At 45.5% G+C, this 23,462-nt stretch overlaps 1 protein-coding gene across 1 annotated transcript; it reads right to left on the bottom strand.

The window, feature by feature from the left end:
* Positions 1–1,459: 1,459 nt before the first annotated feature.
* On the bottom strand, positions 1,460–23,246 carry E2F6 (E2F transcription factor 6). The gene is made up of 7 exons (XM_080813048.1): positions 22,856–23,246; positions 13,728–13,782; positions 9,804–10,020; positions 7,636–7,791; positions 6,043–6,157; positions 3,171–3,318; positions 1,460–2,695 (listed from the first exon to the last, which is right to left on the bottom strand). Exons 1-7 carry the CDS (start codon positions 22,961–22,963, stop codon positions 2,646–2,648), a joined length of 849 nt encoding a protein of 282 aa, XP_080669174.1. The 5' UTR covers positions 22,964–23,246; the 3' UTR covers positions 1,460–2,645.
* Between the last annotated feature and the right edge of the window lie 216 nt (positions 23,247–23,462).

Below are 23,462 nucleotides of genomic sequence, written 5' to 3'. Positions count from 1 at the left end.
TGGGACCAAAGCCCAGGTCCTAAAGGGCTCATAATGGCCTCACATTTCAAGTCCTGATCTCAAAAACAGTGCGCTCACACCACAAGGATGTTCGTCTCCTGGGGCAAGGGAGAGTTGGGCGGATGAGCCGTAACCTTGAACAAAATGCAAAATTGGTAAAATTATAACTTCTTTTTTCTTCCAGTGAAAATTCAGTTTGTTGGTCTGTGTTTTTGCAAAATCAGAGTTTGTTTTTAAATTCTTGGGTGTTGGGTGGAATGAAATCAGGTCACTTTTCTTACCAACCAGCAAAAACGTAGTAGAGAACTGCAGAGAAGCGTGAGCAGCACAGACACGTTAGGGTCTCTCCGTCCGAGAGTGCGCGAGCCCGACGGGAAAACCTAACGGCAATCGAGGACGGCGGCCACCCAACACTGGGGACTGACTGCGGGCACGATGGCAGGAAAGTGGAAGGAGGGCTTTCAGCCAGGTCCGGAATGAAGACGGAATTCTGAAAACGGACAAGAGGATGACAATTCCAGGCTGAAGGGTTGGAGCAGAGGCACAGGGACGACAACGTGCGCTGTGTGTCTCGGGCGCGGCAAGCGGGCCTATTTGGTATGGGTTGGGGCTCGTTGGCCAAGTTAACAAGCTTGGAAGCTAGGGCAGGGCCGGCCCAGGGTCGGAGAGTTGGGATGTTGGCCTGAAGGACAGAGGGGACACTCAGGCTTCTGACCAGGGCTGGGTGGCAGGAAGTTGAGCAGAGCTGGGCACACAGGCAGACAGGCCGCCGTGCTGAGCGTGGGGCTGGGAGGGAGGGCCGCCGAGCCAGATGGGAGCGCACTTGCTTTAGTGGTTCTAACAGAGAGAGACCAAACACCCGAAGAGAGAGTTCATTTATAGGATGTGTCTCCAGGTGACGAAGGGCCTTCGTTTCCCTGATCTCCTTTCACCTTCAGAACAATCTGTAGAACAGTTGTCACATGACACAGGTAAGGAACCAGCTGCTGCCCAGAAGCGACGCAGGCACTTTTGGCAATGCTGCCTTTGCTGCTTTGGGGGGCACTGCCTTCTTTCCTCCCGGCCCGTTATTCCTGTTCAGGCAAGGCTTTTTCATCTGTATTTTCCCAGAAGCCTAACGGCCACAGGCCTCTCGTCTTCTCCGGCTTACCTGCCCATTAGCTGGGCTCACCACCTCCTCTTACGGGTTCGGCCACCGTGTACGAGCGGACATCTGAAACCTCCCCCGCAGAACGCGGAGTAAACAAATCCTAGACACTTAGCAGTATTTTTCAGGATTGTGATTTTTGATTCCTTTTAAAAATCTTTTTTAACATGGCCTTAGTTTGAAGTTGCTTCAAATCTCTCTCGGAAAACAAGAGAAGCTCAAAATCTGAATCAGAATGATGCTGACGAGAATCCTAGACGGTAGACAAGGCAAATATCGTGAGTCCGGTTCTACAATTCACTCACTCACTCGAGGATTTGTTCAAATATTTATTGAGCACTTCTGATGTGCCAGGCCTGGTGCAAGGCGCTGGGTATAACAATGATTAAGACAAAGTCCCTCAAGGAGCTCACAGTCTAACAGTGAACTACTGAGTAAACTGAGGCACAGAGTGGTACGTGACTTACCCATGAGGTAGAGAGCGCTAGGTACTTGGAAATGTGGGATCAGAGCTGGAGAGAGGGCAGGGTACAACTAACTCATAAAAAGCAAACCCCTTTGATTGAAAAGCAAGGCTGTATACAGAAACATATTACAAAATCTGCTCGCAAAAAGGTTAAAATAGTTTCTAATTTTCATCATGATTAAATTCATGTCTTGCAATGCATTAAGCCATTACCTGACAGTATTTCCATACTTGTCCCTAAAGCTTTAGGGCATGGTGCTAGTCCGCTCAGACACAATAACCCTGTAGGGAGCTTGAAATCAAGAAGTATCAGATTTCAATGTCAGCACTGGGAACCATATTGAAATACTTTAATTAAATCCATGAACTTTAAATGTATAGCATATTTATGATACTTCTACATGTAGAAGTTTGGAAAAAACTTTCCTCTAACCCCCATTCAGAGGATTCTAATAAGTTATAGATACCACAGAAATTAGAGAATTTGTCTGTTACTTTCCATATATACATTATTTTGGCTGTACAAGGGTGAAAAGTTTGACTTAGACATATTACATAAGTAATCTAAACATTATACAGATATATACAAAGGCAGCACATTCAGAGGCCTGCACACACCCGTCCACCGTTTAACAGCTAACTGCAGACGTGAACCCGTGTAAGGCGATTTCTTTTGTGACAATGACACATGATCCTCGAAGGAAAGGGCAGAGTCTGCGAAGCACTGTCCGCTTCAGGCCTGACCGTCTGTCTCCGTGATTCTCTCCATGGTGAGGTGATTTCAGTAGGCAAGATGTCCATTTCACGGACAGAACGCAGTGAATAATTATAAAAAGAGTTCTCTTCAAATGCAGAAACCATAACTATCCAGTAATTGAAGTAGTGGGCTTCTCAAAGCCACTACTGGCCTTGATGCTGCTGACAGGACCAGAGAATTTCATGGATGATTTATTGCTGAGAATCAAATCTGCTGCAGAATTCACCCCCACAGGACGTTCCCCAAGGACTCAGCCCGCCGATTCCAAAACGCTCTCAGGCGCTCACTTCCGGCAATTCCTCACTTGGCCGTGGAGGATTTTCTTCTGCAAAACAACAAACACGAAGGAGATGCTCCTGAGTGAGGGTCTGAGAGGTCGGCAGGTACAGAACGTGGGACTCGAGCGCTTAAAAGAAATGCTGAAGACCCTGGTCAAGAGCCGGACCGAGATGCTGAGGGCAGAGGCCGCTGGAAGTCTCCCGAGAAGACATGGACTCGGGCGCGCCCTGCCGGCACCTGCCGGAGGACACAGGCGGCCTCCTCCGCCCGGACACCGCGCCGGGGGCGCCACCTCGGCACCCACTGTAATTCTCCGTTTCTGAGATCGAAACTACACGGAATTAAACTATTAAGTTCTTAGAAATAGTCTAAGCTGTAGTTAAGAATGACCTCGTCATTCTTTAACTCAATTTTGTGGCTAGAAAGTATAAAAATATCCGTAAGGCCGCAGAGCCTCTATCTGTATCTCAAAAAACCAGTAGACTCTCGAACGTCCCTGATGACCAGATGGGTACAGTTACCTTTGTCGGGGCGTTCCGGAGGTCCGTCTTTAGATGAAGAGGCGCCCGCCCCTTCGGACGCTTTACCGCCCAAGTGGCCCTGCTCCACTTCACATAAATACACGTCGATGGGGCCTCTGGTGCTCCTTATGTGGACTGTGATCGAGTCCTGGCAAAAGACACATAAAATAGCTTAAAAAAAGACACACAGGATGAATGCGAGAATTCATTAATGACACTGTCTTACTAGATTGACACTGACTTGCTAGAACTGCCAAAGTTTCAATTCAAGGGCTATGTCTGAAAATTTAAGTTCGGGCGGTCTTCTTTCTATCACGTACTTGAGAGAATCATGTACTTGGCTTTCATCACTCTGGCTTCGGCCACTAAGCTGCTGGCCAACTCACGGCACGGCCCCGGCTCCTGGGTTACCCAGCCAGGACCTCGGGGCCCTGATGTGAACACCTCCACAGTGGAGGGCCCGCCTTTCTCCACTCAAGGACTTGACCCCTTTTAGGAGGCTGTACTTGAGAGTCCAAAATCGGTGTTTGGATGACCGAGAAGTCTAAAAGCCCCCTTGGTCTCAAATGGTTAAGGGTGTGTTTAGCTCTTCGAAATGCTGAAGAGGTAGCACAGTAACGGGTGGGCAGATCTCTGTCCACGCGAAAAAGTCGGTTGATGAGATCCAGACAAAACACACCTCAGCAACGTACAAAATACTCAGAAGAACCGCATATAAACAACTATTAATCATGATTATTCACATCTTTTGGCTTTGAAGCTTTAAATTTACTCAGAATTAAAATATTTATTCTCCGTAAGATATCAGGAAGTAGGGTGCTGCTACTGAGAATTATGCTGAATTGTGTGTGTGTGTGTGTGTGTGTGTGCGCCGAAACCTGGGAATGGACCAATGTATGCTAAATTCTCAAGGAACAGTTCTAGTTATAAATTACTCCTTTGTTTCTCTGACTAGAAGAGGGTTCAGGTATCACACAGTCTGTTCTCTGCACTTCCACGCGGCGAGGCCTGGCGAGGTACAGACTCTGTGCTCCCCCTCCTGCTCGCCACATCTCACTGGGATCTCCCAGCAGGGCTCCAGGAGACGCAGCTTATCGGAAGGTCTCAAAACCTCTCGTCACCTTCTCTGCAGCTTCCCAGGACCAGACACGCAGGCCAGAGAAGGAGCATCCATGCTCGGGTTCTGGACCGCCAGGCCAGGTCTGGCTTGAACGGCATAGCTTACACAACCCAAGACTTAGCTCCACACAAAACAAACTCTTACGGTGCTCAGAACTGGCAGCCAACTGAGGACTTCCTATTCTGCCAAATCAGAGCTGGCCAGCCTTTTCCGTAAAGGGTGAGACAGTAGACATTTTTGGCTTTGTGGGCCATACCATCCCTGTCACCACCACGTTAAGTCTGCCATTACAGAGAGAAAAGCAGCCAGACGCAATGTCTAAACAGAAGGACATGTGGCTGTGTGCCGGTGAGACACCACCTAAAAATCTAGCCAGCCAGATTCGACCTGAGGCCAGTCCAGCCACCCTGGCTCAAGCTTCCCAGATCTTGCCCTGGACCTCTGTGGGGGCGGGACGCCCCTGAACACCGTGTGCCTGTCTACCACTCCCACTTACTTACAGCTGAGAATGGCCGCCCAGAGGGCCCATGTTCATTGGCCTCTGGACTGTCTTGGACATGATCCACAAACTCAGCAGAATTTAGCAACTACAGCCTGAAGCAGCTGACAGCACAAGGGGAACCCAGAACCCCATCAGTCACCGCAGCATGGGCTGCCATTGGCGTCCCAAAGTAAGGATGTGTTGGAAGATTAGTGGTTAATTATTAAAAAAAAAAAAGTTCAAACATCTCTCAAACGACTTCTATCAAGTATAACAGTTACTTAGGAAACTGGGAATATATCCAAATCTACATAAAATAACGAGGAAACGTCACCCAGAAGTCAGAACTTGAGTGTGACCGGATTAAAAGCTGTCCCTTAACTGATCTGTAACACACTGTGAATTACCAACACAGGAGCTCACTTGGACAGTGGTGTGCTGGGGATAAAGGAGAGAAAGGAGAGATGAGTGGCAAATACTCCTCACTCTGAGGGAGGGGGTCCCTACGGCAATGCAGAGGACACCGATGGGTCTATCAGGCTGTCACCACTTCATGATCCATCCCAAGAATGGCCACATTCCTTGGTTCTGATTCCATCCTTACCAAGCAACCTTCTGATGACAATGATCTTTCAATACAAACCTTCCTGCAAGGGAAAGAGTGTGCTAGCAGCTGGCAGCTGGTAGGAGTATTTTCATTCGCACAGCAATTTGACTTTTTATTTTGAATGTACCGCTTAATGTTCTAGTTTATTCCTTAGTCTTTGATGGGCGTGGCTGGGGTCAATTCCCCAGAGCCCTCGCTGACAGCACACTGTACTTCTGGAACTTCAACAATGAGGCCCATTCTTGGGGAGTCCTCTAAGAGGCACTACAGTGTGCCATTGTCTACTACAGGGTGACACAGGCACTGGGGTGCCTTCGAGTGTGACACGTGTATGGTACGACGGTTAAACACAAACTCTGAAGCCACGCTCTCTGGGTTTAAATTCTGGTGCTTCACTTACTGTGTGATCATGAGAAAGCTATCTTTCTCTGCACTTCCGACTCCTCCCCTTTAAGAGGATAAGGACCGTGACTAGTCCATTTGCTCTGTATTTGAAACAAGTTAAAATGTGTCAAGGGCCTGAAGCGGTATCAGGCAGGCAGCTAACATGCACACGGTGGTTATTGAGTGACGGAGTTATGACGACCGTGACAGAGCACAGCCTAAGCCACTGACCTGCCTCCCACTTTTAAAAAAATCCTCTTAGAAACGCAGGGATACCTACTTCCCTGGGAGCTGGAACATCCAATCTGGTTTCTGCCGGAGCTTTCACGGCAATGACAATCTGTTCGTGGAAGGCCTGGATGCTGTGGATATCCTGATACGTCACATACGCTAGCGTAAACATCAGTCAAGGGTCTCTAAGCAGAATGCTACTTACTCAGGAGATAATTTCTCTCTTATAATACATGCATACAACTGTAAAGTTAGAATCCCTGTAGTTTTTATGGGATACAAGCTCACAATTAAGGAAAGCAATTGGTAAAAAAAATTAATTCATATATAATTATTGCTATTTCATGAACAATTCCTAAGATTTTACAAAGTGTTTTACAATATTGTAACTTGAAGCAGCCCTTTAAACTCTAGCGTCATGATTACAACAGTATCTGGGGAAAAATAGTAATAATGCACATGAAACAACTCCAGTGAAGGTGCTTGCTCCCTGCCCCCATTCCCCACTCATTGCTAGAGCATATTATGAGAACCTTTGGGGACAAAATATTCAGTTTTGATGACAACCTCCTAAAATACGAGGAGGAAAAAGAATTCTGTAAAAGAGTGAAGACAATTTGGAGAATCAGTGTTTCATGGCCATCATGTACTCATGGGGTTTCTCACATACCAAATGCTTTTCCATCTCAGTACGTGAATTTTTTCATTTTGTTTTACGGCGTCGCCTGAAATTTTACCAATTACGTCATTTACTGGGTTTTCCCGACACTTACAGATTTTTGGGTAGAGGAATAGCATTTACTTTCCTCCCAGTAACCGGACTACGGAAATAGAGGAGTTTAAGCCTGAAGCATGAACCGCTGGGGATCGGTGTTGGCTCACAGAGGCAGCGACAGCGGGGCAGCAGATGGGCCCGGGAGACCCGGGAGACCCAGAGATCGCCACCAAGACCCTTCTCCCCTGCCGGGCCCAGAGGCGCAGTCGGCTCTACCAGGCTCCGTGCGCCAGAGCGGCAGCACAAGTGCCGTTTCAATGACAATTTCATTCCGTTTCAGAAATAAACTCTAGGTCACAAATTAGGGAAAACCCGCATTTCACAAACGCCAGGAGAGATTTTACTATCTTTACAGCATTCTGACTAAGAAACCAAACAAGAATTCGCCACTATTTTTATTTTAAATGCAAACATGGATGTTGGTACATGGTCAAGAGGCAGCATTTAACCTGAAACAACAGCAAATAAAGAAGCAAAAGGCAATTACTTGTGCACGTCTGAGGCTACGCGATTAAACCTTTACTTTCTTTTAAAACTTCCAACGGTCTGATTTTGTATTTTGAATATTTGAATATATTACTTAAATCCCCAAGCTGACCCTACTATTTAAAATAACCTGCTTTGGAAGGAGAAAATTTTTTTTTTAAAAAAACAACAGAGTTAACAAACAGGGTTGGTGGAGGCGGGGTTGGGGGGGATGAGGAAGCTGGGGGATGGGCATTAAGGAGACACTTGATATAATGAGCACTGGGCATTGCATGTAACTAAGGAATCACTGAATTCTACCTCTGAAACTAATGACACAGCCTATGTTAATTAAATTGAATTTAAATAAAATGTTTAAAAAAAGACAGAGTTAAAGGATATCGTTCATTTTCTTTGTCGTCTGTTAGCTCAAACAGCTGCTGAGCGCAATCCTTGATTAACTCATCCAAAGCATCTTCCATTGCCGACAAGTCAGAAAGTTCCTCCTGCAGCTTCTTCTGTTGGGGCACAGCTCCAAAGTTGCTAAGATCAGATCCTCTTTAAAAGAAAGGTATTAAAAAACAAAAAACCAAAAAACTCACCGTCAGTAACATCTAGGAGATTATAGAGAATACAAGTCAGATTACTGGAACTTCTCCAAACGGTGACACCATGTATTTTATGAACTGACAGACAAAGCGAGGTACTTAATGTCACCCGTGACCTCCTTCTACTCTAGACAACCATTATTCTTCCTATACATAAACTGGTTTTTGTCCCCATTTCTAGTCTCTCTTTTTTTTTAAAGATTTTATTTATTTGACAGACAGCACAAGCAGGTGGAGAGGCAGGCAGAGAGGAGGAAGCAGGCTCCCTGCTGAGCAGAGAGCCCAATGCAGGGCTCGGTCCCAGGACCCTGGGGTCATGACCTGAGCTGAAGGCAGAGGCTTTAACCCGCTAAGCCACCCAGGCGCCCCCATTTCTAGTCTCTTACACAGGGATTGAAAAAACCCAACAAACCATTATAACTCTATGGAAATTAGGGGTAGTAAGGAAAGCTGATGGACTTCACTGAGCACAGACCAAGAGTCAATGACACTGTTAAGCCTCAGCTCTACAATCTACAGCAGGACTTTCAGTAAGTTATAATCTTTTAGTCCCCTATGAAAAATAAGGAATACAGACTAAAATGATAGTTTTGCTAAAATTCTGAGTATTTTTCCCCTCCTGTGCATATTCTACTTGGTTCTACGTGAATGTAACGATTATATTCATTACTCTTAAAAGACACCATTTTTTTTTTTAGTTATTACTACCTACAATGTCATATTGGTATGATATGAACCAAGCCACTGATGTTTTTTTTTCTTCTTTATGGAAAATAAAGAGGAAAAAGGCTGTGACCACTTTACCTTTGGTTTACTAGTTTTCAAATCTGTTTCAGTGATTCGGAATGCAGTTTGATGTTAACCCTGAAAGTGTTGATGTTACTTAGCAATGTTCAAATTAGAATTCAATCTGCATTTCTGTACTATTGAAAAAAGTAACTTCCTTTAGGAACCACTTTCCTCTACCAGCAAAGTTCATTATTTAGAGCCATTTCATGATCTTTGTTGGTAGATTTTTCATTTGCCTATAATGAAATGTATTTATATGTACATATGCGCTGTGACTGTTTCTTACTGATCCGTAAGATTTGCCTATTGTAAACACGAACAGCGGTCTTCTTACACACACATGCACACACACACCTGTAGAGTAACTGCATCTGTATCAGAAGATCTTTTTTCCACGATCCTCCCTAATCAAACATGAAGTCTTTGGCAACTTTTTTTTTTTTTAAGAGAGAGCGAACGAGCGAGAACACACGCACGAGTGGGGAGGGGGAGACAGAATCTTAAGGAGGCTTCCACGCTCAGTGCTGAGCTCGATCTCACCATCCTGAGATCGTGACCTGAGCCAAAATCAAGAGGTGGACACTTAAGTGACTGAGCCACCGAGACGCCCCTAGCAATGGCCTTTTAGACACTGTCTACTGATTGTTTTTTACATTCAGGATAGTGTGTGATCCACAGCCTTTCTGACTCATAATCATCTTGGGTAATTAAGAATGTAGATTAGATTCCTGCCTTTGCCCCAGAAAAAAAAACTACAACCCTTGGGGCGGGAGGCCTCTAAGTGTTTGTTACACTGTTTTACAGCCTTAACTAATTTCCTCCTGGTATCAATCATCACTGGAAAAAAAAAAAAAATCTCCTAACAATCAGACATTCCCTTCTTATGATCTCTAAAAGCAAAACTCCTAAAATTAATCATTATTCCGTTCAACTTTTCCATAATATCTGAACGCTATTCTAGATCTATGGCTTTCATTTAGTCCTAAATAGGGAAAAAAATATGTACCTTGGGGGACAACATGAGAAATTTTTATAGAATCCTTTCCTAACAAGAAGCCATCTCTTACTTTGTTTTATCCTGTCAAAACACTGCTGATACTTAGTCTGTTTTAAGCATGGTGTTGTCACTTAAAGGGAGCGGGGGAAGCCAGGAGAAGTTCAAAACCAACTCACATCCATCGAATATGGTTCTTAGACTTTTTTTCAACCAGAGCGATTCCATCTAAGACATTGGTGATGTCATACACTCTTCGTTTCCGCACTCCCAGTTTTGTGGCAACCTTGTTTAAGTCCAGAATACCCCCAGGAGCAGATCTGACAAGATCCATAAATTTTCGAGTTAAATAAACCAGAGATACATCAAAACGAGGTCTCTTCACTTTTAGAGCTTCTGGGAAACAAAACAAACAAATTTATAAAATTCTCAATAGCACTTCTTTCTCAGCTCATTAAGAAAAGTAATCTATTTCCTCAGTAGGCATAGACACCTACAGAAATTCCACACACTGAACACATCACAGTTAATTTTTATGAAACAGACTGCTCACACTGGATAAAAATAGAGCAGCCTATCTCATGTAAAGAAAGGCTTTAGTGCTAGAGGATCTGACATATGCAGCCAATTCCCCTGGGCGTGGGAATCTGTAGGAGTCTGTGGCATCTTATCTAACCCAGAGTCAAGAGTTTGCATTTCTACCCGTACTGCTCTCAGGAATAGGGTTAGAAATGGTTCTTAAGATTAAATTTCTTATTGGGCCTTCCAGTTAAGAAATTCTTTATAAAGCAAAGGCAAAGACTTGTCTTTTTCTTCTTAACACTTAAATTGTTCCTACGCATGTCAGAGTGCAACCCTGCTGGAAGTTCCTGAAAGAGCTCAAATTAGTCTTCTATTAAAACATTCGACCACATCTTGAGGAAAGTGGCATCTCTATTTTTTTTAAATATGCACTAGCCTATATTAACAGATAAGCAAACAAAGGGGGGAAAATCTCTTTAATTCCCTCCCTCCTTCATCCACTATGATGATTTTGGTTTTTCATACACACCCTGTCCCCTCAGGACACAGACACACGTGTGTGTCAATATGTACGTGTAACTTTCTTTTTAATAATCTTTTATTTTTTTATTAACATATAATGTATTATTAGCCCCAGGGGCACAGGTCTGTGAATCACCAGGCTTACACACTTCACAGCACTCACCACAGCACATACCTTCCCCAATGTCCATAACCCAACCACCCTCTCCCGACCCCCCTCCCCGCGACCCTCAGTTTGTTTTGTGAGATTAAGGGTCTCTTATGGTTTGTCTCCCTCCCGATCCCATCTTGTTTCATTTACTCCTTTCCTACCCCTCAAGCCCTCACATTGCCTCTCAACTTCCTCTTATCAGGGAGATCATATAATTGTTTTTCTCTGATAGACTTATTTAGCTCAACTTAATACCCTCTAATTCCATCCACGTCGTCGCAAATGCCAAGATTTCATTTCTTTTGATGGCTGCATAGTATTCCACTGTATATATAGACTACATCTTCTTTATCCATTCATCTGTTGATGGACATCTAGGTTCTTTCCACGGTTTGGCTACTGTGGACATTGCTGCTATAAATATTCGGGTGCACATGCCCCTTCGGATCACTACATTTGTATCTTTACAGTAAATACCCAGTAGTATGTACATGTAACTTTTAAAAAAACAAAAATAACAGGCTGCTTTAATTCAACACTGTGAACAGCCTCACTTGGCAACAAATGTATTTCAACATTATTCTTAAGGGCTGCATAATATTTAACTGCATGGATACTGGCTAAATTTACCCCAATACTGGAAATTTTGACTGTCTCCAACTTTGCTATTTTGCCCGATACTTCAGGAAATCTCCCTGTAGCTAAATTTTTGTGTGCATCTCTGTTTCCTTTAGTTAAGTTCCCCATTTTGAATTGAGAGGTAAAAGGTTATTTTAAGGAATGGCTGTCCTGCTAAACCTACTATCCAGGCGGGGTTTCTATCAATTTTACACAGTGTATGAGAGAGGGGCTCAGTTCACGTGTTTGCCTGAATGGAGTATTAGTATTGCTTTCACCTTTCCCAACTTGATATTAAAAAACAAGTTCTTATGGTTTGGTGTGTGGAGTAAATAATTTTACAAATAACCCAGCTGTCCTTTTGGTGTGAGCTGTGTGATCTCTTCTTTTTTCTACTTTCACAGCATACGACAGTGAGTATGGGTCAAAAGAAATATTCATCTTGTCTTCAATCGGGAAACTCCTGTATCCAGAAACTCTACAATGTCACATTCAGTTTAAAGCCCACTGGTGGCTACTCCAAGAACACAAGTACGTATTTTATAACGCACATGTCTTCTCTGTGGAGCCCACTCCTACAATTAATGATCAAACAGGAATAAACAGGAATTACAATGATGTTTAATTAGAAGAAAAAGTCACCATTCTACCAAAAAAACTTGGCAGACTACAACAGAGAAATTCTAACCTGAAAAAGCATACGTCTAATCACCCTAACTGCTAACACGACAAGGTCTTATAAGCTCAGGGTTAAGCATATTCCCACCATGTTAGTCACTTTAGAAAGTGACTTGAGAAAGGTATTAACTGAAAACACGTAACCTGACAGTTGCTGACAGAAAACAACCACGATTCAAAGCTGTTCCCTCATCTAGTAGGGAACGCCGTCACAATGTCCTGAGGTCAGTGCCAAGTGAGGCATCCAAGCTCCCTGAGAAGAGCTAGAACCTGACTGCAGTGGGAGTAAGGAAATCTTCCTGAAGGGGGTGAGTGGGAGAGGACAGAAAGGTGGAGAGAAAGCGCTTCTCCCCTGACAGAGGGCAGGGGCTTAATGAGACAGAGCCGTGGCTGAGGATGGGTGGGTTCAGGGAGCCCGCACAGCTGGCAGAGATGGTGAGGGCAGCAGCTGGAAGGCCAGGACGCCCGGTGGAGCTGGAATGACCTGTAAGCGCCCTTTCTGTCCAGCCATTCTCTACTGCCTCGTTTCGTTTAAGGATATGAGGTGGCTTATAAATTTAATGCAAATAAATAAAACCAAATAAATGAGGAGTCAGGGTTTTCTCTATTTGCAATAGAACACTGTAGAAGAATTCCAGGTTGAGTGAGATCCCAATCCCAGGACTGTGTTAGGAAAATCCCACGGGCAGCAGGATGCTAGAGCCTGAAAGCAGACAAGCTACTGCAGAGGCTGTGCGCCACGTCAGCTGGAGAGGGCGTGAGGGCCCACACTGGACACAGCAGTCTCAGCTAGCGGTTGAGACGAGGGGCTCGAGTCTGAGAGCTGTGGGGTGAATCCTGACTGCGGCCTCAGTTTATTCATCTATAAAAAAATGAGTAATAATCCACATTTGTATTTTAAAGGTTGTTGAGATAATCCATGCAAAGAGCTTAACACAGCTCACACTTACAAGCTCAGTGTGTGTTAGACAATACCGCGGGGTGGTGGTGACGGTCAGAGGACACACGTCCAACGTAAAACTGACCAAACCTGGGGACCAGCTATGCGTGAGCATGCGGCAGGGGCTGAGGAGAAATTCAGGGCTGATATTAAGATCTACGTTTGGATCTAGGCATGGTCTATTCCTTGTGGTTAAGACCAAATTAAGGGGAAGTCAGGGGCGGGTCTATCTATGGTAACAATTTCCAGAAGGATGGGAACCACAGCAGCTGGTACTCCACCTCCTTTCGATGACTCTGCACCCTGGTCCATGGCAGGAAGGGGAGAGAGCAAAGGGAGTCAAAGGAAGTCTGGAGGACCAAAGGCAGTTTGGCCTCTTATCAACCGCCTTCAATTCTGCTGATGGCAGCAAGTAACTGATCTCACAGAATTTTGAGAAAAATATCCTTAAACACAGACCACTCCATTTTAAAAATAATTTCTAAAAGCAAGAAAGAATCAGCCGGTGTTCGTGTACACTACTGAGCCCACAACCTCAACTTTTATTTAAGTTTACTTAAGTTTCTTAAGTTTACTTAAGTTTCCCATCAATTTATGTCCATTTAAAATACATGATTGAAATCATATGAAGCTCAAACTAAAAAACTTATAACCTATTCAGGATCAACTTACTTCTCATGGACACATACTGTACATTATCTTCTAAATTAATCCTTATTTTTGATGGCTGGAAAAAAGAAAATACAGAAATTTGAATTAGTAATTTAAAGACAATAATGCACAATGAGCAAAAGCAAATGAAAAGCATTTCCTGGATAACATGAGGGTTTGTTTTTTTTTTCCACCCTGGGGTAATAATTCAGTTGGGGGAAAGGCAGTCCTTCCTGCATACTGTATGTACTCTGAGCTCACAACTGACAGCACTCAGAGTGACGTTCCCAACGCTGCGCAGGTCGTGAGTACAGAGGAGTCGTTACAGACAGGGGTGGGCGAGAAATACGAATGAGAAGTTACTACCGAACAGACGCTAATTTACTATCCGCATCAGCTACTGAGGATAAAAAAGGAATAGAAAGAAGATTAGGACACTGTCTCTGACTCTGGAAAGCTCAGTAGACGGGGCAGATTCCTCTAAACTAGCAAATGCTCACCTCTTGCTATTTAGTGTAAGTGGCTCCTAAAAAATTTGCTCATAAGTTTTCACAGGTGGCATGCATTCCCCTTATAATTAACAGAAAAACAGCAGCACTTCCGATAATGGAAAATGACACGTACTACCTAATTTTGGTATTAGGGTAAAAAAAAACACAAAACAAAACCTTCTTTTAAATTCTTCAAACAACCAGGAAATGAGAAGCTGCTCCACTCCCAATGCTCACCATCTTATCAGGTATTTTGAAGCTATGAAATTTTACATTAACTGGTAGTAAAACATTTGGAATACATTTAAAAATCATTTTTGCAGAAAATAAATAAAACCTTAAAAAAAAACCAGGTTAACAGAAACCTGTATTGGCCTCATGCTTAAAACAAAGCACGATGACAGGTGCCGCCAGACAGGCCGTGATCAGGTTCACCTCTTGCCTAAGTGAAAAATCTGGCCCCGAAACCGGCAGTAGCCCTGGGACAGGTGAACTCCACAAGGAGCTCTAAGAGAAGAATCGACAGGAGTACTACAGGTGCACCCAGAGAGGGATATCACAGGATGCACAGGGAAGGGGATTCCCAGTTGAGCCTTGAAGGAGAAGGCCGATTTTGCCCAAACCCATGAGAGCTTCAAGAAAGAGGAAGAAGATACGATTCCTAGTGCAGGAAATGAAACGAACAAAGGCATGAAAATACAAACGGCGTGGCACCTTTTGAAGACCCACCTGTGTGGTCAGGGCAAAACTAACTTGACATTGAAGTTGGAAAGACATGCTGAACCAGACTCAACAGAGAGATCATGGAAGTCACGCGAAGCAGTTTGGACTTCCTGTCAAAACCAGTGGAGAATCACCACAGATTCCCGAACGAGAATATGACATACCCAAACTCACGGTTTATGAACATGAGTATGGAACCAATACAGTAAGAGGACTGGGGGATGGGGACGTCTAAAGGCAAGGGCGGGGAGCTCAGAAGCTCTTTATCTCAGAGTCAGCAAATCCTTGGCACAACGATTTCTCTACCATCTATGACAAAATTATAGCATCTACTAGCAAGTTAACTTCATATGGAATAATTCTACTGAAATAGAATTCTGCTGTAGAATTAGCTTAGTTGTTAGAACATAATGGAAAATGCAGACCTGCTGGGGTGTACGAAACCAGAGCTGGGAAGGCCTGTCCCTGGGGGCAGGGACTATGCCTGATGAGCTCTCCCGAACAACCGCGACTTGTCAACACGGAACCACCAGTGAACCGCTGAAGGGCAGTCCTGTTAAAGTCAGACACAGACGAACGTGACCCGCGGTCATTGTTATTTTTACATTTAACCCTTCTACTAATATTGTAGGAAACAGAGTTTACTGGAAAGATTCTTAAATGTGAAAGAATCCATCCTCATATATTGATTCGAAACACACATAAATAAATAACCTAAATTGTTATATGTTCCTTAAAAAAAGTATGCAGAAAGGGTTAACTATAGCAGGGCTCATAGGTGCTTTGCCGCAAATAGACTTCTGTTCTTAATTTAGAGCAGCAGGGCCAAAGCCTACATACAAGCACTTAATGGTACCCTAAGTGGCCGCCTCGCCATCTGCTCGCTGCATATTCCCGAAGGGCATCTTCTCGGCTCTGTACTCCCCGCTCTCTCATCCCCTTATCAAGACCGCTGCCATTCACAGGCTGGCACAGGGATGGTACCACAATCAGCTGTAACAACAGGAGCAAGGGCAGCTTGCTTTCCCACACACTTTGCCGTAAATGCAGCCGCACTGCATGCTGTCTACACCAAGAGCTGTGGGAAAGCAGAGTCCAATGGGCACCCCACCCCTTTTCTTTTAACCTTTTTGACTATGAAAATGTGATCTCTTTATCTTGAAGAGTCCCAACAGTATCCTGGCCCCTCTGGGGCTGACATCCCAGTACATATAAATCCTACGGGTGAACAATACCGGAGATTTCCAAAGTGTCCATAGTAATAACACATTCATCTCCTTTATATTCAAAATAGTTCTTGCTTTAAGACCGGGGTTTGGGACTACCAGCCTCCCGACTTCCTAGACACTGAGAGATCCTGGCCTTTATCTGTAACACATATCAGTGTGTTGATATCACTTTATTGCCCGTTTTCCAAGCTACTGTGAAGGTTAAAAAAGAAATTGTGCCAATTGTAAAATCCTATGCAACCCTAAGAGATTACTATTCTTTTGCATTTTGAACCAGAAGAGCACCTGGTACATTCAAGCACTTAGTAAATATTTGTTAACATGGGAAGTTGAAATAGTATCTTGTCACAGATAACTTCAACTGTTAAGTAACTCAGAACTCTGAAACAGTGAGTATTTAAGACACAAGGACACAGGGTGAAGACTCCCTCCTGTGTACACCATGAATACAGATCCCCGAGAGATTATCAAGTGTCTTTTTCTGTGTTCTAATACAACATGCATCCTCTTGCTAGATCAGCCTGACACCTGGCAAGCCTTTCCTGCTACTCTAACTTTGGTAAATGGCATTCAACAAGTAGGCCAGGAGCTTTTCTGGGAATAGAAAGGACTAGACAAGACTCCTTTCCAAGTGACTTTAAAATCAGAATAAATGGGAGCGCCTGGGTGGTTCAGTCAGTTAGGCATCTGCCTTCACTCAGGTCATGGTCTCAGAGTCCTGGGATCTAGCACTACATCGGGCTCCCTGCTCAGTGGAGGAGTCTGCTTCTGCCTCTCCTTCTGCCACTCCATGCCCCGCCTGCATTCACTCTCTCTCTAAAATGAATAAATAAAATCTGGAAAAAAAAAAAAAAAGAAATCAGAATAAATGTTTCCTCACAGAAACGTCAGTGAGCTATTAGGGAGAAGAAAACAAAAAAGTACTGAAATGCTATTTGTGCACTTGGCCCATGTCATTTAGGTCCACTGGATCAGAGCAGTGCACCTCGCCCCTGGAGGGAAGCCGACAAGGCTCTCCACTCTGGTACGGACCCCGGTACGAACCCGCAAGTGCAAACAGGAGGTGGAGCAGAGACAGCTCCTACTCAAGGTGAGGAGCCATCAAGGCCCCTCTCAAAAGGAGACTGACTGCGCACGCTCCTCTCAGGGATACCCACTTTCTTTTTATTTTGAAATAATCTCAGCCTTCATGAAAGGGACGCAAGCAGCACTAAGAATTGCTACATACCCTTCATCCAAATCCCCCACGTACTAATGCTTTACTACATTTGCTCTATCATTTCTCTATACACACGTAATTCTTTTTTTTTTTAAGGTTTTATTTATTTATTTGAGAGAGAATGAATTAGAGAGAGCATAAGAGAGAAAAAGGTCAGAGGGAGAAGGAGACTCGCCAAGGAGCTGGGAGCCCGATGCAGGACTCAATCCTGGAAGTCCAGGATCATGACCTGAGCCTAAGGCAGTCACTTGACCAACTGAGCCACCAAGGCACCCCCACACATAATTCTTTCCCTTGAAATCACCTGAGGGTAAATGGTAGACCCCTAAGCAACTCAGCGTGTGCCTCAAGGATGTTCCTTTATACGACCACCGAACAATTACCAAGAAGTCTGTGCCAACTCAGCAGTTTCTAAAGAAACGCTCAGTAAAACCTGGACTTTGAGGGCACTCCAGGGAAGGTTCAAAAGGAAGAGAGATCATGCTACTAGAAAGCAGATGTCTGCTATGCTCGGAGAGAACCCTTAGCAACACCGTCGACTGCAGTTAATGCGGGAAGTTGACAGTCATGGCTCAGGTAACCTGAGATTTCCACAAGTGTTAACTATAGCACCCGGTTTCTCCCTGCAGCCTACAGTAAAATGTGTGAGGGAGAACTCAAGAAAGGGATTCTTAAACAAAAAGGAGCCAGGATTTAAAGACTTTAAAATTCCCAGCCTTGAGGCGCCTGGGTGGCTCATTCGGATAAGCGTTTGCCTTCAGCTCAGGTCATGAACCCGGAGTCCCAGGATCGAGCCCCGCATTGGGCTCCCCACTCGGTGCAGAGTCTGCTTCTCCCTCTGCTCCTCTCCCTGCTCGCTCTCTCCCAAATAAAATCTTTAAAAAATTCCCAGCTTCTCCAGAAGCTCAAATTAAGAAATGACACTGAGAAAGACCAAACCAAAGGCGTAATCTAAAGGTGATGGTGAAGGGCGCCCGGGTGACTCAACTGGTTAAGCGTCCGGCTCTTGATTTCAGCTCAGGTCATGATCTCAGGGTGGTGAGACTGAGCCCCAAGTCAGGCTCTTCGCTGGGTGTGGAGCCTGCTTGAGATTCTCTCTCTCCCTCTACCCCTCCCCCTCTCTCTTACCCTCTCTTTCTTATAAAAAAAAAAATAAATAAAAACTGAAAAAAAAATGAAGCTGACAGTGAGGGTGTGACTGCACAGCCTCTGGAGAAGACCTCAGGTGAATCAAAGATGCTGCCTCAGAGTGCTGTGCAGTCACACAAGAGGCCTTGACGGAGATGAAGGATGAGCCCCACAGATCCTCTAAGTCTCAGCCAGGGCCTCAATGAAGCCCAAGGGCCCTGTCCACCAGCCACTCCAACAGGAGCCCAAGGCGGAGAAGGGTTCAGCCAGAAGAGAGGTGGGACGCTTGTCTGCTGAGTGAGCCACAACGGGATTCACAGAAGGTCCACACAGTTTTCGAGAGAACTGTATCAGCGAAAACACTGTCAGCTTGGATGAAAGGGGACACTGTTTAAATTGAAAAAGGTTACTCAATACCCAAAGTTCTACTGCCAGGAAGCAGGCTGATAAAATTACTCAGCTACAAATAGGGATTTCCTCTCATGAGGAAGAAAGGAAGACAGTGGAACCCAAAGCCCAGAGGGCAGAGCTGGCAGCACAGAAAATTGTTCCCTGAGACCTAACCAAGAAATTTCTAACACTTAGCAAGCTGATTTTCAGAACTGCTCTGGACCATTACTTCCCTGTGACTCCCATTTGCTCCTTTAGGAACAGAAATGTCTAGAGCAGGTATCAGGTCTGCACACTAGTGTGTGCTGGCTGTGCTGGGGGGGGGGGTCAGATAATGGTCTTTTTAGTGTCACGTGTCTGAAGATCTGGAGGAGCTGGATGGGCTGTACCCGAAGACCTCCATCCGAGGAGCCTGGATGCTTATTTTATTCTCCGAGTATAAAATCTGTTATTGTGAGGCTCAGATTGTCCCAGGTTAGGCCAATGGGGGCCTTTTCAAAGTGGTGCCTGCGCAGGACACTTATTTTTGACCTTTTCAGCATCGTGAGGATAGCAGTCCTCCAATACCTATGGGAATAACCTGCCGGGTGCCAGCACAGATGCTGCTTCTAGTGCTGACGACCCACCGCTGGGGAAGCCGTCGTGGTCTTCAGTCCTTTTGAGGAGTCTCACGGGACGTTACTCTCTGGCAAATCCCTTGAGGGATGCCAAGGGAGAGCTCAGTAGTAGACAAACCTCAAGAATGGACTACCTAAGAACCTTCCCTTTCAATCGTCCAACTGGGTCTGTGCCCCCACTGGTTCAGGCTTGATACCTAGCCTGTCTGAATCTCCGCTGGGGAATGCATGGAAAAGACAGAGGCCGCCAGACTGAAAATCAGTACGATCTCAATGCACACAGCTCTCCAGGAACCAGCAGCTCCTGACAAGCAAGTCTGCACAATGGAAGCTATTTTACGACTGTTCCGAGTCCCACATCTGAAGACTGCAGAATAAATTATAATTTGAAATCTTAAAAGGACAAAGGACAGAATACTAGGTCAGTGTTAGGGACTAAAACCTTAAGTACTGCCTCTAAGTTGGTGAAATGTTTCTCTATACAGATGTCTCTTTGTTCCGTCTGCCTATTTTGGGGAGTCATATTCCTTTAAGAGCCCTTTGGAAATAGACCTCTGTCCAAGGTGTCTGCATTCTCCTCATTCAAATTTTCCTCATTTTTCAATGTGCAGACTAAGTTCCCCCTCCAGCCAATACTACTTCCTCCCTTCTCTGAATTCCAGTTTTCAAGCCATTACCTGGGGGAACATCAATCACTCAGACAAATACATGACCAGACAGTGGACTGATCTTTGCATAGCAACACACTTCATTAAATATCCAGTCACTGGCCAATTAAAAAACACTGAGAGGGCAGTTTAAATCAACATTTTACAAGCAGGAAAATAAACACGCATCCGAACATGTACGAGTACCTACTTCAGTCATCCAATAACTACGTGCCATATGTTTTTGTGAGAGGCACCAAACCACTGCAGATGTAACAGCAAAATGGACAGAGTCACTGCGCTCGGGGACCTAAGAGCCGCACACTGCAGACAGGGTAAGTAAGTACAGGGTGCTTTAGGAGCACAAAAGGAGTGCCTAACTTAGTCCTGACAGGTCAGGGAAGGCTTCAGACAAGGAACCTACACACCCAGACCTGAAAACCAGGGGAGGTAACAAGGAAAGGAGCTTTTGGGGAAGGTGGAGTATGAATATGAAGGGGGGATCCAAACGAATACGGACATTTGGAAATCTAGCAACTATAAGCAGTTCAAAAAAAGATAAATCCAGGAACCTGATTATATTAAGAAGTTTCTACTGTGGTCTGAAAGCACTAGGGAACTGCGATGGATTCTTTAAGCCAAATGACATGGTCAGAAATATGCTTTAAAAAGAGCACGATCGTGGGGCACCTGGGTGGCTCAGTGGGTTAAAGCCTCTGCCTTCGGCTCAGGTCATGATTCCAGGGTCCTGGGATCGAGTCCCGCATCGGGCTCTCTGCTCAGCAGGGAGCCTGCTTCCTCCTGTCTCTCTCTGCCTGCCTCTTTGCCTACTTGTGATCTCTGTCAAATAAATAAATAAAATCTTAAAAAAAAAAAAAGAGCACGATCGTTACTATGTGAAGAGTATCTAGAAGTCTGGGGGCAAGACCAGAAGCAGGAAAACACTGCAACAACCTGAAAGACAGTTAGAAGCGCCAAGTATTGGTGATTAATTTTCATTAGATCAGGAGGATAGAGGAGGTCAGTTTGGAGAAGGGAAAAGGCAAGGATAATGCCCAGGCGACCAACTTAGGCAATATGGTGGGTGTGGTGCCATTTATAAAGATAAGAGATAGCAAAGCTGTTGCCTGCTTTGGCAAGAAGATAATGAATTCAATTATGGATAGGAGTTTGAAATCTAAGAAACGTCAGCAGACAGTTGGAAAGCTCTGAGCTGGATTTATAGATCTAGGAGTTACACCACGGTAACTGAAACTGCCCAGAAAGATAAGAGTATCTAAGACTTCAAGGGATGTGTGTATCTTCTGATGTTAAGTGCAAAATTAACTGGTTTTTCCACAGTGGAGAGTTCAGGGCTTTTATCAAATCCTCAAAGATTAAGACTACCAACACAGACAGTACCGATGAAGACGGTATCAGAAGTCCTAAGAGTGGCGAATGACATCCCACATGAAGCTCGTGTAGAGAGAGTAGAAGAAAACCCCAAATAACACCAACACGTAAGAAATGCAAAGAGAAAGAGCAGTTTGCACAAGGAGAGACCGGATGAGTACATGGACCACCACAAGTATATACGGCCAAAAAAGCCATTCAAAGGTGAGTTTCCCACAAAATCAAGTGGTCAGTCGTGTGGAAACTAGAGATAAGGGGTGAAACATCTGATGGAACTGACAAGGCTGTTGGCAAACTTGGTTAGAAGAGCTGTGCGGAGAGCAGAGGTCCCCCGCCTGGCAATGTAATGACAATGGAGGCAGTGAAAGCAAACAATTTTCTGGAAAAGTTTGGAGGGAAGAGATACAGATGACAGGGTATCTAGAATTAAGGGAAGGCTCTTTTAAGGTGAGGAAATATTTAGGATGCAGTTGAAGCAGTCCAGAATTTAACATCAGGGGTCAGACATAGTGAGATTAAATCCAGGCTTTTCCAGGTACTATCTAACCACTGGCAAGCCACTTAACACTTTCAAATCTATTTTGGCAAATGGAGAACAAGAATAATAATCTCGCAGGACTGCTACCAGGAATTAAATGAGATTATGCTCGTAAACTATTTTTGAGCACTGAGCCACTATGGTGACTGGGCAATATTAACTTAATGTTTCGTTATTACGGAAGAAACCAGTAGAAAAGAAAATACAGGGAGAAATGGAAAATCATGGATTCATCAATGCCTCTGAGAACAAACAAGACCAGAGGAAACTAACCTTACGCAGCAAGGGAGCGCGATCTTCCTCGATTTGCTGAATGGGCAGCCTGTGGGGTGGGTAATGTAGTGTGGGGTTTTAAATGGCTACAGCCAAGTAAGAGGATGGGAGAGGAGGACGAAGACAAACACAAATAAGTTGCAGAGATACAGCGAGGGTCCAGTGGAGGTAGAAAAATGCGAAATTGGGCAATTTTCTCCAACAGCGCTCCCTAACCCCAGGCAAAAGTCAGTAAAACGTACATATTTGGGAGCAAGAGAAAGGAGAGTTTTAACTGAAAGACCGAGCAGCCTGGTTCAGAGCACAGGACCGGCAGCTGGAGAGCGAGGGAGACCGGGTGCTCCCGCTCCGAACCAGGCCCAGGGAAAACTCACGACCCGGAGGGCGGTGGGTCCGGCTTCCCAGCGAACAAGAGGCTGCTGGACCTGAGAGCCGCCCCCGCCCCACCACGCGCCGCGCCAGGGCTCCAGCGCTCCCAGCGCAGGCCATCCCCGGGGCTTACCAGCAGGCCCTCCACATTGATGGGGTCGCGGCACCGACGGCGCACCGTCTCCTCCGCCGGGTCCACCAGCAGACTGGGCAGTTTCCGCGCCGGCCGCTGCTGACTCATGCTGCCCAGCCAGCCGTCCCTCGCCTCGCACCCCGCGAGCTCTCCCGCCTTCTCCCGCTCCGGCCGGGCACCGCCCCCAACGCGCCGGGTCCCGGGGGCCGAGCACGAACCGGGCCCGCAGCCTGCTCGGAGGCGCCACTGCCTAGGCCGGCCCGCGAACGAACGCGGCACTGCTCCACGATCCCGGGAGCTACAACGCAGACGGGAAGAGTGCAGAGTGACCCACGGCTCTCAGGACGCCAGGCCCGCCATCTTCCCGCATGCGCACTGCGCCGTCCCCACTGCGCATGCGTGCCGCTGCCCGAGCGCTCCCACGCAGTAACCCTCTCCCGGCGGTCGGAGCCCGGGAAAACCCGGACGCGAAATCCACGGAGAGGATGGCAGAGGAGAGGAAGAGGTGGAGCAGGATTTCAGAAGAAGGGAACAGAGCCAGAGAAAAGATGCTGCGGCGGCGGCGGGGGGACGCAATTGTCAACATTGATTATTGAAACTTCTGAGC

The sequence above is a fragment of the Martes martes genome (genome assembly GCF_963455335.1).
Source record: "Martes martes genome assembly, chromosome: 9".
NCBI lineage: Eukaryota > Metazoa > Chordata > Mammalia > Carnivora > Mustelidae > Martes > Martes martes.
The sequence above is the reverse complement of the archived record's forward strand: the minus strand, read 5'-3'. Positions and strand labels throughout refer to the sequence as shown.

What these genes read in the sequence shown, in the direction of transcription:
- E2F6 (XM_080813048.1), bottom strand. Translation starts at nt 22,963, where the DNA reads ATGAGTCAGCAGCGGCCGGCGCGGAAACTGCCCAGTCTGCTGGTGGAC. An exon ending in ACAGTATGTGTCCATGAGAA is followed by an intron (nt 10,021 to 13,727) that starts GTAAGTTGATCC and finishes TTTGTTTCCCAG; the next exon opens with AAGCTCTAAAAGTGAAGAGA. An exon ending in ATGTTCCAGCTCCCAGGGAA is followed by an intron (nt 3,319 to 6,042) that starts GTAGGTATCCCT and finishes GTCTTTTGCCAG; the next exon opens with GACTCGATCACAGTCCACAT.